The 15,342-nt window shown below is 48.9% G+C and overlaps 1 protein-coding gene and 1 pseudogene across 1 annotated transcript in view; one reads left to right on the forward strand and one right to left on the reverse strand.

Annotated features, from left to right (window-relative positions):
- LOC144101814 (globin-like) overlaps positions 1-5,820 on the reverse strand; it is a 103,242-nt gene extending 97,422 nt beyond the window's left edge. Inside the window, exon 1 of the mRNA XM_077635032.1 lies at positions 5,292-5,820. Coding sequence (XP_077491158.1) covers positions 5,292-5,434 — 143 coding nt within the window. The 5' untranslated portion in view covers positions 5,435-5,820. The remainder of the gene's footprint in view (positions 1-5,291) is intronic.
- A 5,213-nt stretch (positions 5,821-11,033) lies between these two features.
- LOC144102881 (U2 spliceosomal RNA) lies at positions 11,034-11,211 on the forward strand (annotated as a pseudogene).
- Positions 11,212-15,342: the final 4,131 nt, after the last annotated feature.

The raw sequence follows: 15,342 nt of genomic DNA on the forward strand, positions 1-15,342 counted from the left end.
CCTGTTATTTGCGGGTACACGGGCAATCCTTTCACTTCTTCGCAACAAGCAGTGGCGGCCTATTCGCGTAGATGGGAAGCGTGCAAGAGACGTTCCTTCACCACCAGGCCTCGCCGGCCCGACAAGAAAAAAAAAGAATATAATGAAGGAACCGTATACTGCAGACCAGAGGCACCAACGTCTTCAGCGCGAGTCGGAAAGTGAGGCACCGCATCGCGACCTCTTCTATGCGTGGGTGGATTTCGAATATGGACGATTTAGTTCTGTTTGCTCGGCGCAGACATCTGGGAATAATGGGCGACTATAGCCGGATAAAACTGAAGAAGGCAGCGGCTTTTCCCCGTCAAAGGACACCCTTCCAGCCAATGGCGTCGGCCTATTTTCATTACCCTACTAGCGTGGCAATGCACGGAGCGGCTCCACAATGAAGAAAGGGGTCTATCACCGACCACAGAGGGAAGCAATTGTCCCCTTTCACATACCACTCCCTGCTTTGCCACACTATCGCAAGGTCATGATAATCGGCCGGAGCCATTGGCTGGAAGGGAGTCCTTTGACTGTGAAAAGCCGCTGCGTTCTTGAGTTGTATCCGTCTATACCATGTGGGCGCCCTTGTTTGATGAGTTTGCAAACTATAGAGCAGCGCGAGACAATTAGTCTGGAAACGTGGACCGTTGGTCGTTAATCTCAAAACAGGCAGTGCGGGACCAGGCAAGAAGACAGGAAGAAAGAGAGCTCAACTAACAGCACCACTGAACATGAAGTTGCTCAACAGGAGTTGACACAAAAGGAACGTTGTCGTCGTCGTTGGCTTATGGGTCACCGCGGTTGTTAGTGGTTTTCGTTTTTGATCTGCCTTCTCGTGAGACAAATCAGCGCGAGTGTTTTTCGCCTAGAAGAGTCAGCCGCGGGACATGCACTACTTCGGCGGTATACAAATGCTTGTATAGCTACCCAGCAGTCAAAATGGAAGCGTCCAGGTGACTGCTGACAGAATCGTGTGTAGCCAATGAGGAATATTCTTAGAGGTCGAGAAAAGCAAGTTAGTTCCAAGAGGCAACAACAAGAAAAAGTTACGACCCTTCTTAAACGCAGGCAGACGACGTTGACGGCGCAGTATGGGCTGAAAGAACCGCTTCTGCTCACAGTTTTGACGATGGTTACTTCTGTTAGAACCGTAGAACTACTTTTTCTGTAGGACCACAATTCATAAGTGACCCGGTGACCATATCTCTCATGGCGGGAGGTGGCGGGAGGGCGGTCTACACTAAAGGCGAAAGGCTTCAATTCAAGAAGAGTTTTCAAGAGTGAATACACGACCAATTTTAGGGTGTGCGTCGGGAGATGCACTCACAGATGGTAACGAAATGGCCGGCAGGGGCATTTCATTCTGAAGCATAAAACAGCTCTTCCAACAACACGATAAATCCCAATCCTCGTGGTACTCTAGAACAGCCATCAAAAACATCTGCCACAGCGAAGAGTACGTACACCGCAAAGTCAGACTTTGCACAGGGAGTCGAACCTTGCTTCAGCCCGGTACACGCGTGGTAACATCCCTTTCATAACTCTATAGCTGCACTTTGGAACAGGCTGGGAACCAAGAGCGCTGAGCAGTACCAAGACAACTGGGCGGTGTGCGCGGCCTTACCCTTACAACAATTTCTTTAGTCAGTCTATAGACTTTCCATAGAGTTCTGTCTATAAAGCTTATAGACTCTATAGATAAACCTTAGAGTAAAGTCTATAGGCAATACAAATCCTACAGACAGTGTATAGACAATCTATAGATTTATGGCCATACGCTTTTAGTAGACTTTTGGCTATGAACAGTCTATAGACTATGAATGGACAAAAAGAAATTTCTATAGGAAGGCAATAGGGTCTATAAGAAGTCTACAGACTGTCTATAGACCATTTTTATACGGGTAAGCCGTTGCGCACAAGACACGCCCTGAGTGCCCAGCCTCCAGAAGTAAAGAACAGATGCTTAAAATGTCCACTCTAGGAGCGGCCAGGTCTCGACTATATTGGCCAACGGTCACTCCACAACCTCCCTAGGGAAGGAGTGACCGCCTTTTACCCCAGGATAGACACACTCCAAGAGAAGAGCTCTTGAGCACAGGACGACGTTGGAGTCCCCTGTCCAGAAGACGTGCACCTCCAGCACTCATACAGCCCCGCGGCAATGGCTACGGGCAAAGCGCAAGGTCTGAGGATCGTTGTTAATACTTCTTAGGATTTCTCGATTTGCCTTACTCCCTTGTCACGGCATTCTTGACCTCTGAGGTCCTTACCATTTTCGGCTCAGACACAGCGGGTGATTCAGCCGCCGCGCTGGTGTGCTCGGCTGCTGACCCGAAAGACGTGGGTTCTATCCTGGCCGTGGCGGTCTCATTTCGATGGAGGCGAAATTCTAGAGGCTATAGCGTACTGTGCGATGTCAGTGCACGTTAAAGAACGCCACGTGGTCGAACTTTCCGGAGCCCTTCACTACGGCGTCCCTCCTGGCTTGAGTCGCTTTGGGACGTTCAACCCGATAAAACCAAAGCCAAACATGGGCCGATATATCCTGCGCATGCTCGTGGATAGATGATTCAAACCACGCGGACCGTGTTGTACAATATTTTGTATCGTTCGCGATAACTAAGGTGCGTTATCTAAAAATGTTACGGAAGTGTCGAGATAAAATTGCTCGTGAGCTTTTTGAGATGCTCCATATCAAGGAAAGAGGAGGCGATTGTATAAGCGATGCTCCGGCGACCCTATACGCGGGAGTGAAGTGTCAGTTTTCTTGGTGCACTTCTGTAAACACGACTTGACTGCGACCTTTTCTTCAATCAGCAGCTTCGCATGTGTAAAGATTGATGCATAAAGACGCTTTTCGTCAGATTGAAGGCTCTTTAAAGTAAGTGCTCTTATAGCACCTTCACTTCGTCTGTGGCTTCAGTATTTTCCGAAAATATGAACCACCGAGCCCAGCGGCAAAAGTATTGCTCATGTTTGAAAAGACTGCGCTCGCTACACAAAATATCGATACTACGATACCGACAATAGACCATTGTGCGCTCTTCAGTACGGCCCCTACAGAGTTTCTTGGCTAAGTCAGGACCATTCGCCTAAAAAGAGCCCTGAGCCCTACGCCATAGCTCGTGCACTAAACACTTGCTTCCCTCCCTGTGGATACCGCTGCGCTATAAATACAGGGACATAATGCTTCGTTTAATAAAATCGTCCTAACAACGACTCATCGAAAACCGTGCGCTCTCAGGCAACGGTTAATACTTCAGAGTGTAACTAATAATAATAATAATAATTGGTTTTGGGGGGAAAGGAAATGGCCCAGTATCTGTCCCATATATCGTTGGACACCTGAACCGCGCCGTAAGGGAAGGGTAAAGGAGGGAGTGAAAGAAAGGAAGAAAGAAGTGCCGTAGTGGAGGGCTCCGGAATAATTTCGACCCCCTGAGGATCTTTAACGTGCACTGACATCGCACAGCACACGGGCGCCTTAGCGTTTTTCCTCCATAAAAACGCAGCCGCCGCGGTCGGGTTCGAACCCGGGAACTCCGGAACAGTAGCCGAGCGCCCTAACCACTGAACCACCGGGGCGGGGGTGTAACTACAGTCGGATACAACTCAAGAACGAAACGGCTTTTCCCCGTCGTAGAACGACCTTCCAGCCAATGGCGTCGGCAGATTCTCATGATCCTGCAAGTGTGATAGTGCAGGGAGCGGCAGATGAAAGGGGATAGTCCCCTACCTGCATACTCACGCTAGTAGATTCATGAGAGTCGGCCGACGCCATTTGCTGGAAGGGGGTCGTACGATGAGGAAAAGCCGCTTCGTTCTTGAGTTGTATCCGACTGTAGCTGAGTAGTTACACGGCACCTGAACGACAAGCCTGAAACAGCTACCATTAGCCTGCACGTGCCATAAGAACCCAAGATACCACATTTTGTTTTCAACGTTTTTACGTGAATCGTCAGTATACAGTTCGGATTGGCGCTACTCCATACGATACTAATAGCGACCTTGGCGATGGCCATGCCGCGGCATGGTCTGCCAATTGTATATCGATATGTGGGCGCGCTCCCAGGTAAAAGGAGGCGGTGTGTGGGCCTATGGTTGTCACAAGCGCTAGAACCCCAGGGCGCAACTCTTCAGTCGCTGGAACAAAATCAGAAAAGCTTGGTAGGAACGTGTGATTGAAGTTTGTTTTGCCTGGTGTGCGTTTATTTCTCTCTGTATAGGAAGTCGCACGGACGTGGCATAAAGAACACTAAAGTTTAGCATTTCACTTCAATGACAAAAGAGGGGCCAAAGGATAGACAGCAGGTGCTGCAGTTGACCGCTACGTATTCCGAAGCGCTAGTGTTCCGTTAGTGGCAGTGCAGTTGAAAATATGACACTTATACACGGCACAGCTTTCGCGACATCTCCGGAGCGAGCGTACGGTGACGGTTTCTTCTTCGGCGCACTCAGCGAAGCAAACCAGAAAAGCGCGTGTTCGTCGGTTGAAAGGGCTGTCCAGCGCAGCAAAGAGATTAGATAGCCAGTTTGACTCGCCAAGTCGTTAGCCGCATTCGAATGGGAATCGCTGGTGCGGAAAGTTTAAGTCGCGTCGTCTGCAAGCGATAAGAGATGAGCGAATGCAATCAGCAGTCACAGCCACGTGCGCAGACAACCGCTGACCGTGGCACACCGGCCTAACAAAACGCAGAGCACACAAAAAAAAATATGACGAGAAAACTTTATTGATGTGGGCGTTAGATACGCTTATGTTACGGTATTTGCCCCGTACTTTTTCAGTCTCGATCAAGTTATAATGCGTGTGTTATTTGTTTCACTAACATTATCATCGCTGCTGAAGTTGAGGCTTGAGTCGGCCACCGTATAAGCGGAGATCTGCAAACGCGGCAAGAGCGATTGCTACGAGTGTAAATGTTGAAACGCAGCTGGACAATCCGCACAGACAAGCTTAACTGCAAAGCTAAAGAACAGGATGCGGAATCGAGAAGCAGACTTAAAACGTGTATACGCATAAGGCAAGGAAAAACGCTCACGAAGAATGTGCCAGCGGGCATCCCCGCTGCAAGCACAGCACGTTTCTCCAAGGAAGGAGTTCGAGGAATCAACATTCCGAGCGGCCGGTGGTCGTATACACGCGCGCGGCACTAGACCAGGCAGGCAGGCCACAGCGGTGGAGCGTCCCCCAAGGCGCGAAACGGCGCCGCGCAGAACGAGCGGCCACGGAGTCTCGGGAGAGAGTGAGAGAGGGAGCGACTTACGTGAGGAAGATGGCAATCGCGTTAGCCTTGACGTCCTTGCGCACCAGAGCCCAGGTGTCACGCACGAGGCCCTTCTCGCGAGGCGTCAGCCCCGTCTTGGGGTCCGGCACGTCCTGCTGCTGGCTCGACACGATGCTGCCCATGTTGCACGTCGTTGCACTCGCACCACCCGGCTAAACGCGCTCGGCGAGCGGCAGCGTACTCCATGAAACGCCCGGGAACGCGACCCCGGGTATATATTATCGGCGAGCAGACGACGCCGGCGCTGCTGCCGCCGCCGCCGCCTCCGCCAGGGGGCAAGAAAACGCGAAGTGGGGAGAGAGGAGAAAAGGCTACACGAGCGCCGCCATTGGCCCTTTCTCAGATGATGACGTAAGAGCACGTGACGCGACGTCAAAGCGCGTGAATTTTGGCGCGCTCATACGGCGAGTAGCGAACGGCCGGGCGACCGAGCGGCACAGTTCGAACCAGCGATCGACTCCGGAGCAAAACGGGAAGTCACGGCCAAACGCTGCCTGTTGAGCTTCAGCCAGGTTCTCTTCATTTTTTTTTTGTATACCGTTCCTCCGCGCCGTCAACGCACTCCACCGACTCCGCGCGTGCCCTCTCCAATTTTTTTTTTTTCACCTCTCACCTGGATGTTACGTCATGGCCGGGGAAACGTGACGCAATGAAGCCGACACCGCCGTCTGGTGGTCTTAGCGGCAACTAGCCCAATACGGCGGGCCATTTGATTTTTCAAAGATCTAAAGCTTTCGTCAAACTAATGAAAGACCACCCTGAGGAATCGGCCTATTGCGATGCTACCTGCGGGCTACAAGGGGCCGCGGTAATGGCAGCAATCGATGGGGACTACGAAACGGTGGTCACCGGATTCCTCAACACTAGAGACTCGCTCAAAGCGGAAGAGGCAGCTCTGGCGTTAGCCTGCAGGAGCACCAAAGACAAATTCATACTTTGCGATAGCAAGATAGCAGTAAGAAACTTTAATAAGGGGATCGCTTCGAAAGAAGCGGTTAAGATACTTGCTCAATCGGTATTGAGTAAAGAGATCTCCATCATATAGGTGCTCGCGAGAGGGCTCCAGGCAATTAGGCTGCTAATTAACAGTCTCACCCGAGATATCTACATCCGGGCGACCGTGGAATCGCCCTTACCCGGGCCGAAGGACCCGCCCATCACGTACACGGTAATCACGGCTGAATACAGGGATGACAGGCTAGACCTCCCACCTCCAGATGGGTATCTCACACCTAAGGAGTGCAGAGACTGGAGAAGATTACAAACCAACCGATTCTTTCCCCCTTATCTATACGGGGAGGGAGGGGAACCTCCGAAGTTCTGCACCGAATGCGGGATAAGAACTAATCAGGATCATCTCATTCGGAAATGCCCCGATTATCCCGCGCATATTGATGGAATCACAGAGAAAGAAACCTGGGATGCTCTCCTCCGGAGCCGGGCTCCGGGGCAGCAAGCTCGGGCAATCCGTCTGGCACGGGACACTTTGTGAAAGACGTCCCCCTGCGGGACTGCCTCTTCCTTGGAGGACCCCTGGGGTCCAACTGAGGGAGCGGAGAGGTCTCTTCATTGACGTCAATAAAGTTAACTTTAGCTTGAACTTGCCCACAAGAATCAAATAGGCGATACGGGATTCGTTGGCTGTATGGAGAAAGGCGCGCACAGCCGGATGATGGAGATGCGGACGTGTGTTTATAGAATGCAAACAGCAGAATAGAAATATTTTATGCGCAGAAAACAAGTGTATCGCTGTGTGTAGTATAAAGCTAGGTGCTTCCTGATTATACCTTTTTCTTGTATGAAATCTGGCTTGCAGGGGCACTGGTACAACTTCACAAAAAAAATAGAGGTAAACAGATAGATGCACAGCCTTTCGTGTCCAGCATTCATGGAGAAAAACTTGAATATTGAAATATTGTAAGGTGCTCTTATGATTATATTGGGGATAACGCGTTCCGCTCTTCTGGTGCGTAGCAAAATATTGCTTTTAAGTTTTCCCATCGCTCGCATCGAGAAGTGAGTTTTTTTGCCATTTGATGGGGACCATTTGAATCCCATTTACCCGTCCACCCGTGAACGGTCTTGGCTATCCTACGTAGTCACTAGGAGCTGCCGTCGTGCTCTGGCTCGACCCGCCCTAGCGACTCAGCTGCCTTTGCAACCTTGCCCCACGTTGGGCGCCAGTTATGTGGGCCCTGCGGCTAGGTGGTAACAACTGTTCGAAAATGTTGAATAACGAATCAAATAGCCTACCCAGAGCACTGCCGGGCTATGACCAGCCCGAAAGCATGGACACGGCTCTGCCCGCGGTGCGGAAAGATGCGCTGTTTTTTCGGATATGAGCCGGGCCCGGGCTTCATCATCATCAAAAACGTTTTTATCAAACAGGGAAGTTTGAGGCACGCAGGATCCCGGGCCCCTGCACGGCCGCACTGTACTCAAGCGTTTATGTTCCTGTGTTCCATAAGTCTGACAGTCCGGTACAGAGAGTACACGATGACGGGCTTGAAGTTGCGGGCCTCGTCTGGGCTCTGGCCCGCACATAGAGGGCCTTTGTCGCGCTTTTGATTCAGTTTTTCTGGACGAAGTATACTTGTGGCTAACTAGCTGCGACACGGAAGAAACGGGGTCATGGTGTGGGCTCATAAAAAAATATGTAACACTTATTTTTTTGGTTTCTGCTATCGTTGCATTGCCTCATTCGAGAAGAGATGAAAAGAATGTCCCGGAAATTAAATAATCCTGGTGCTAAAATTTCTCGAGGGAGTTCTTCGTTAGCGTGGAATAAAAGAAATCTTATCTACGTCATCTGTAGACCGAATTAAATCAATGTCACTCACAGCGCAATGTCTAAGTAACTTCGGTTCCGCACACCCAGTTGCGTTCAACAATACATGAAAAGTTAAATGGCATTTTTCAGTGATTGTAGATCAGCAGCAAAAGAACTCTCTGCCTCTCTGCCAATTCTCGCCATTTTAGGTAAAGCTGATTTCGCCGTGTGTTGCCGGTTGACCTTCTCGTGAACCAGAGGTCAAGTCAAGAGGTCAAGGCCTTATCATATGTGGTCCACCATGGTGTCGCGCCACTTGACCCTTGGCCTCTGGATTCGCTGGTAGAGGGTGGTAGAATAGTCACGTGACAATCACGTGATGTCGCGTGATGGAAACTGCCGTTGTGACGTCAGTTTGGGGGGAATATATAGGCCGCAGCGTTCATTGAGTGACCAATCTCTCGCGATCAACCATTAATTTGACTGCCACCTCAGGGTGGTGCGCTGCCTATCCAGTGTGCGGAGCGCATTAAACGTTACTGACGCCAAGCCGCGTCTACTTGCCCGATACACCCCAGCTTCCGCTCTCTAACCAGGTTCAGCAGTAGTTAAACGGCAGCTGATTTTTTAACAACTTATTCACATATCCCTGTGGGTTCGGCTACGTGATTAAACCACCTCATAAGCTGAGGTTTAAAGAGACGCATATCTCCCCCGAAGGTGAATACCTGCATAACAGGGCCCTGACTTTATGATTGACTAATTACTTGCACTTGCTATGTTCTACTTTGGCAGAGAGCAGTGGCACTTCACAATGACCAGCAGAAAGTGACATCGAGAAAAATAAAAACAAAACGAAAATATGGTGGTCGAAATTATTCTGGAGCCCTCCACTACGGCACCTCTTCTTCCTTTCTTCTTTCACTCCCTCCTTTATCCCTTCCTTGACGGCGCGGTTCAGGTGTCGACAGATACTGCGCCATTTCCTTTCCCCCCAAAACCAATTATTATTATTATTACTTTGGTTCCGAATATTTTCTCCGCAGCAAACAACGCAAAACAAGATGCCAGAGTAGAAAACTGTATTCCATGCAAGAGTTAGAGAACAGTACAAGATAGAACGAAGGGAACTGCTCACAATAAAGATAAGGCAAAGCAAGCTGGCGGTATGAACTGCGCATGCTGTGCATGAAAAAAACAAAAAGGCGCACAGAAAGCGATATTGAACCGAGTTTATAGTATAATAGATACAAAGCGACTTGATAACGTGATTTCGAGGTAGTTTTCTGACAAAAAGTGACAAACAAATACTTTATCTTTATACAGGACACAAAAACACAATATTTGAGTAAGGCATATTATTATTAGTTACGGCTTTGTCAGAAGCTCAGGCCACATTTTCATTAATATAAACCAGGCACAACGTGTGAAAAATCTATTTACGGTGACGGCGTCCACGGGGAAAACTAGTAAATTTCAATTTGTCGCGAACATGCGCTAGATGTTCCGGTTAGGAAGTCACCGCGAGTTACGGTGATAAGAATAAAGCGCGAAGCAGACGTCAAGAAACTTCGTTTAAGTTCTTCCGGTGGAACGTTGTCCTTTTCTTAGTTTCTTGGCTGAGAAAATTTTCAAGAGGCGTCGCGTAGCGATTGTAACTTCCGAACTGAGAGAGAGAAATTGCACTTTAATGCAAACCCAAATTTTAACCGCTGTATAAAAAGCGCCCGCATGCTAGTCTACGATGGCGAAGCGGATCAGGTACAGTATAAGGCGTTAACAGAGGAGTGCAGAAAATAATGCTAACAAAATGTGCAAAAATATCTGGTCATAGAATAAGGGTGAAAACATTTAAGGGAGCAGCGAAAATTTTAAACCTTGCACGGATGTGTGATCTCTAGGAGATAGGCAAACAAAAACATTTATGTACGGCGCTGCTCTGAAGGACAGGGCGGGAGACGTAAATAACATTTCAAGCTTGAGTTCAACGTAATGCATATTAATACGAGAAGTGTGAAAAAAAAAGCTTTAGGAATGCCTACGTTCATAAATAGCGTATCATTGCTGAACGAAAGTAATCTAGAAATTTGAGAACGTTGTTTGCACAGCCTTGACGGCTATGGACAATTCACCTTTTGCAGAAAGAGAAATAAAGGATCATAGCGGTATGTAGGGTTTAACGTTTCTCTATCTTTTTTTTTTTCGGGGAAATAAAGATTGATTGATTAACGGACTGACTGATTGAATGAATGATTGATTGATTGATTGATTGATTGATTGATTGATTGATTGAAGCTTTAAATGACCCATGAGGAACGCCATAGTGGAAGGCTTCGGATCACTGGACCACCTGAGGTTTAGCGTGCGCTGAGCTGACACTGCACAGTACACGCGTTTCCCTCATAGATAATAAATTCCCTCATAGAGCGAAAACTCTAGTTCACGACCACACGACCAGACCTTTATCCCTTCCCTTACGGCGTGGTTCAGGTGTCCAACGATATATGACACAGATACTGCGCCATTTCCTCCCCCCCCAAAAAAATCAATTATTAATATTATTTGACGACCAATTAAAGGTGCAAAAGCAGAACCATAGCTGAAGCCATGACCTTAACCTGTAATAAATAAATAAAATATACATTGCCACGACTGGGGTTCGAACCCATGACCTTGGTTCAGTGGCCGAATGCCAAAGGTTTCTTCCTCTAGCCAATAGCGAACAAGCACACTCGAGCCAGCAGAAGCCACGCGCATCGAGGCGCACCTCGAGTACACCTTCGAACGCAGCTTGACAAACGTTCGACGAGAGCAAGAAATTATTAGCGCCCCCCAAACAAACTGCTGTTCAGTCAGCCGTTTTTATGCAATGCTATAAATTGTGGGCCATTTTTTCCCGCCTCTTCATTATTTTGTATTCAACGCAAAAATGTTTAATATCTTTAAATATAATAGTTTAATGTATTTTTAATATAAATTAATAATAATTTAACATCTGCTACGAGTCCTATTTGGACCCAAGAAATTAAACTCATTTTTGGAATGTGGCGGCGGAGTGCCTGAAGCTTGCTTTACCTCCGCCACGGGTTGGCCCGGTATTGCACTGCCTCCGGGATCGGCCTGGGATAGATTAGCGCGCGTCGTTAAACCTTTGCTCTCCTATCTTTCAACTCTCCTACTTTATTCCCACTCAGGGGCACTTCCAGAGCAGCTCGGATGTATAACGTCTAAAGAAATAACCGAAACACCCAGACTGGATAGAAGAACACTCTCACTTCCGGATAAGACACTTACTCCAAAGGATTGCAGGGCTGGAGGAGGCTTCAGGTCAACAGATTCTTTCCGTACTATACACTACACGATGAAGACACTGGGGAGCCTGAGCTCTGCAGTAGCTGCTACAGAATGACTTCGCAAAATCACTTAATTTGAGAGTGTCAGGATTCTCCTCGGGCTAAATCACAAAGCATCCCAGACCTTGCCACCTGGGAAGAGCTGATCCGGAGCCCCGACCCGGATCAACGAAGACTCCTCATCCGTCAGGCGGAGACAGCTTACTACAAGACTCTCTTCGCGGTCTCCGGTGCTGAGAGCCGGTCGGGAGGCACCCCCTCCTAATTGCTGCGCCCCGACCGTCAGGCCCCATGATGAATGAATGAATGAATCAATTAATGAATGAATGAATGATGAATTCATTCATTCAATTCTCATACTTTCAGCACGTGGCAGCGATTGTGGCTCAACTTGAGCCAGAGGGCAGTCCCGCGCACCTTCCTTTTCATTCTTCCTGTCAGCAAGCAAGCAACGCCCGCCATGGAGAGCTCCGGCAGATGTGCGTTTTGTTGCAGCGTTGCGGAGAGAAGGAAAGGAGGCATCGCAGGTGTGCTGCCTTTTTGCTACTCCAAGGATGCAAAAGATGTTGATACTCGGGAGATAATGTAAGAGCCGAGGCAGCAAATTCCTGAAATATTGTGTAGCTGCGAATTAAACTTCACCGCAGGTGTATATGCACATGTTGGCAGAGCAGCAATAATTGGGCCGCAGAGAGAGGCCCCTGCTAAGGAATCTGCGCCCTCATTTAAGTGAAAGCCCATGTGCCACGGTACCCAGAACAACCTTGTTTCATAAGTGCTTTCATAATCATCATTTTCTTCCTCATTGTAAGCTTAGGTTATGTTCATTTCATTTTGTACTTGTTTAATTTTTTCGACATGCCTAAATTCTGACCGGGAATATCAGGCTTTCATGACTTATTTGTGTGGCCAATCCTCCGCGTGTGTTTGCACCATTTTCCAAGGTCATAAAAGCCCCACCTCTCCAGTACTGACCACCCTAAGTGGAACAGGAGCCCTCGGCACTGACCTTTCTTTTCCTCCTCAGTGCCGAACACTGAACCATTTGGAATGGACGAAATACAGAAACGAACAACATTCCAGATTAGCACACTGTGCCGTACACGAGCCACATGCAATGCTATCGGTGTCTTGTCTTCTGGTATCAAATTTCTGTTATCTCCTCAGTAACATTCATGTAAAATGGAAACCAATATTTGGCGAACCTCGACCTCGACTGCATCGGCTCTTAGCGGAGTAGGCCTCTCAAATTCACGAGGACCCAAACAGTGCAGACGGCCGATCTCGCGGCCTCGCGACTGCATGTGTCGTTGACAGACGACCGTGAGAGGACCGGCCGTCAGGCGCACGCCTCGAGTGCGTGTATATAAGAGCGGGTTTGCAAGGCGGTGCCCTTTGAGAGACCGTCGGTTAATTGGCTCGCTTCAGCCAAGCCGCGGTCGATTGGGGTTCAAAGAGGGCTGCAGGGAGTTGGCGAATGAGGACGGACTAGTCTAGAGGTGCTTCTTTGTTTACAGTAGACTGCAAATAGTATTCAAAACCCACTCGAGAGGGTTTCGTCATCTGAAATTGGGAACAGCGCGCAACTCAACTATAGCAATGAAAATGGTGAGCGAGAGAGGTGCAGTGGAAGTGGAACGCAAAGTGGTGACATTCTAGCTGGTGTTTAGTGGAACAGTGGAACAGTTAACTGGAAGTCTTCTAGAGCGGTAGAGTGGCAACTGAGCGCATAGAAACGGATGCACTGCATGCGAAGTGATGGGGTTGGGAAATACAAACTGTGCGGGACCGGGCGGTTGGCAATAAAAAGGGCCGCTCTCGGTGCCACTGGGAAAGGCTTTGGTCCTGCCGGAGATTCCATTATGACGACGTTGATAACAATAATAAAATGATTAAAGTGCGAGAGGCCGTCAGTGCCCAAGCAGGACTATCATTTCGGCCGGTTAGTCCATCGCGTGAGAGATAGCAAAGAAAATTTACGGATAAGACTTTTTGCGAACCCGACACGTCATGAACGAACTTGATAAAACGAATGCTCTCTATTCCAGTTCTTTGCTACGACTTCGTTTGCTCGTTCTGTCCATAATTTCCTCGCTGCTCTCACCGTTAAAACGTCTCTGAAGGCATCGCGCGTTTTCCCCGCAGCGGTGGCTCAGTGGTTAGGACGCTCGGCTACTGATCCGGAGTTCCCGTGGGTTCGGACCCGACCGCGGCGGACGCGTTTCGATGGAGGCGAAACGCAAAGGCGCCCGTGTGCTGTGCGATATCAGTGCGCGTTAAATTTCCCGAGGCGGCCGAAATTATTCCGGAGCCCTCCATACGGCACCTCTTTCTTTTCTCTGTCCCTCCTTTATCGCTTCCCTTGCGGCGCGGTTCAGGTGTCCGCCGAGATGTGACACAGATACTGCACCATTTACTTTCCCCAGCAACCAATTTTAATTTTCATTTTATCGCACGTTCAACGTAACTAATTCGCGAGAGATACGTATTGCCTCTGTCAAAAGTACAGAATCCAAGAGGTTAGCTTGTGTGGGTCGTTACATATCGCTAGCGTTCCAGAGCTCTTGAACGTGAGATGGACTCTATATAGTCCTCGGCCCTCAGAAAGTTGGGACTTCCGCTGATGTTACAACAGCCCCACAACGCGGCTTAGATGCAAACATCTTAATTGGACTCTAGTTTTGAGAAAGGCTGTAAAAATGCCTTCGAAAAGACCTTAAGCCTGCATAAATGGCAACGCAACAGCTCAGGAGGAAGAAGCTGCTTGTCGCATGTCGCTGTTATATTGCAGCGCAGCTAACATGGGATACTGACACGGGGTTCATGTCAGGTATCAAAGCACGCCTGTTATCAGCTTGCGTGTCAAGATAAATGGAGTACACCACAGTGTATGGTACAATTGAGAAAAATGTGCGCACAGTGGTTCGTATTCTCCGCATCATTCAAAGAAAAGCCTCTTCCCTGCACATCCTCTCTCTCTCTGCCCGGCGGACCCTCCCCCGCGCGGCCTAGAGGACCTCAAGACCTGGGAGGACTGGGAGACCCGGCTGCGCTCGGAGGACCCGGCCGTGCAGACCATCGCCACCGGCCGGGCTGCCTGTGTTATGGACATTAGGAACATAAACACTTGAGTGCAGTGAGGTCGTGCGTCGACCCATAAATTCCTCTCCAGCAATAAAGTTTCTCTCTCTCTCTCTCTAAAAAAAAGCCATACGGCATGAATGGCATATATCTTGACCTTCCGAGAACTGCACCTCTCGGTAATTCAGCGGAAGCACTACGCCTTCTAAATACACTTCCCTTGAAGTACTAACAGATGGAGAACTTGGACGAAACAGCCTTTTTTTAATTAAATGTCCCGCGGCGGTGGCTCAGTGGTTAGGGCGCTCGACTACTGATCCGGAGTTCCCGGGTTCGAACCCGATCGCGGCGGCTCCGGAGTTCCCGGGTTCGAACCCGATCGCGGCGGCTGCGTTTTATGGAGGAAAAACGGTAAGGCGCCCGTGTGCTGTGCGATTTCAGCGCACGTTAAAGATCCCCAGGTGGTCGAAATTATTCCGGAACCCTCCACTGCGGCACCTATTCTTCCTTTCTTCTTTCACTCCCTCTTTTATCCCTTCCCTTACGGCGAGGTTCAGGTGTCTAACGATATATGAGACAGGTACTGCGCCATTTCCTTTCCCCAAAAACCAATTATTATTATTACTATTATGAATTAAATGTATAATTAGGTACCCTCCAGCGCGCGTCACCAGAAGGGTTTAAAAAATGACGTCTGGAGATCAAGAATCCGCAAGTAGTAACTGGTTTTATTAAAATAATAATAAAAAGAAAGGAAAAGATTTTTGCTAGCCCCGGCATCTGCCCTAGATACTGAAGCACTTGAGCTGGGGCAGCGGAAATAAAG

The sequence above is a fragment of the Amblyomma americanum genome, chromosome 8 (genome assembly GCF_052857255.1).
Source record: "Amblyomma americanum isolate KBUSLIRL-KWMA chromosome 8, ASM5285725v1, whole genome shotgun sequence".
In the NCBI taxonomy this organism is placed as follows: Eukaryota; Metazoa; Arthropoda; class Arachnida; order Ixodida; family Ixodidae; genus Amblyomma; species Amblyomma americanum.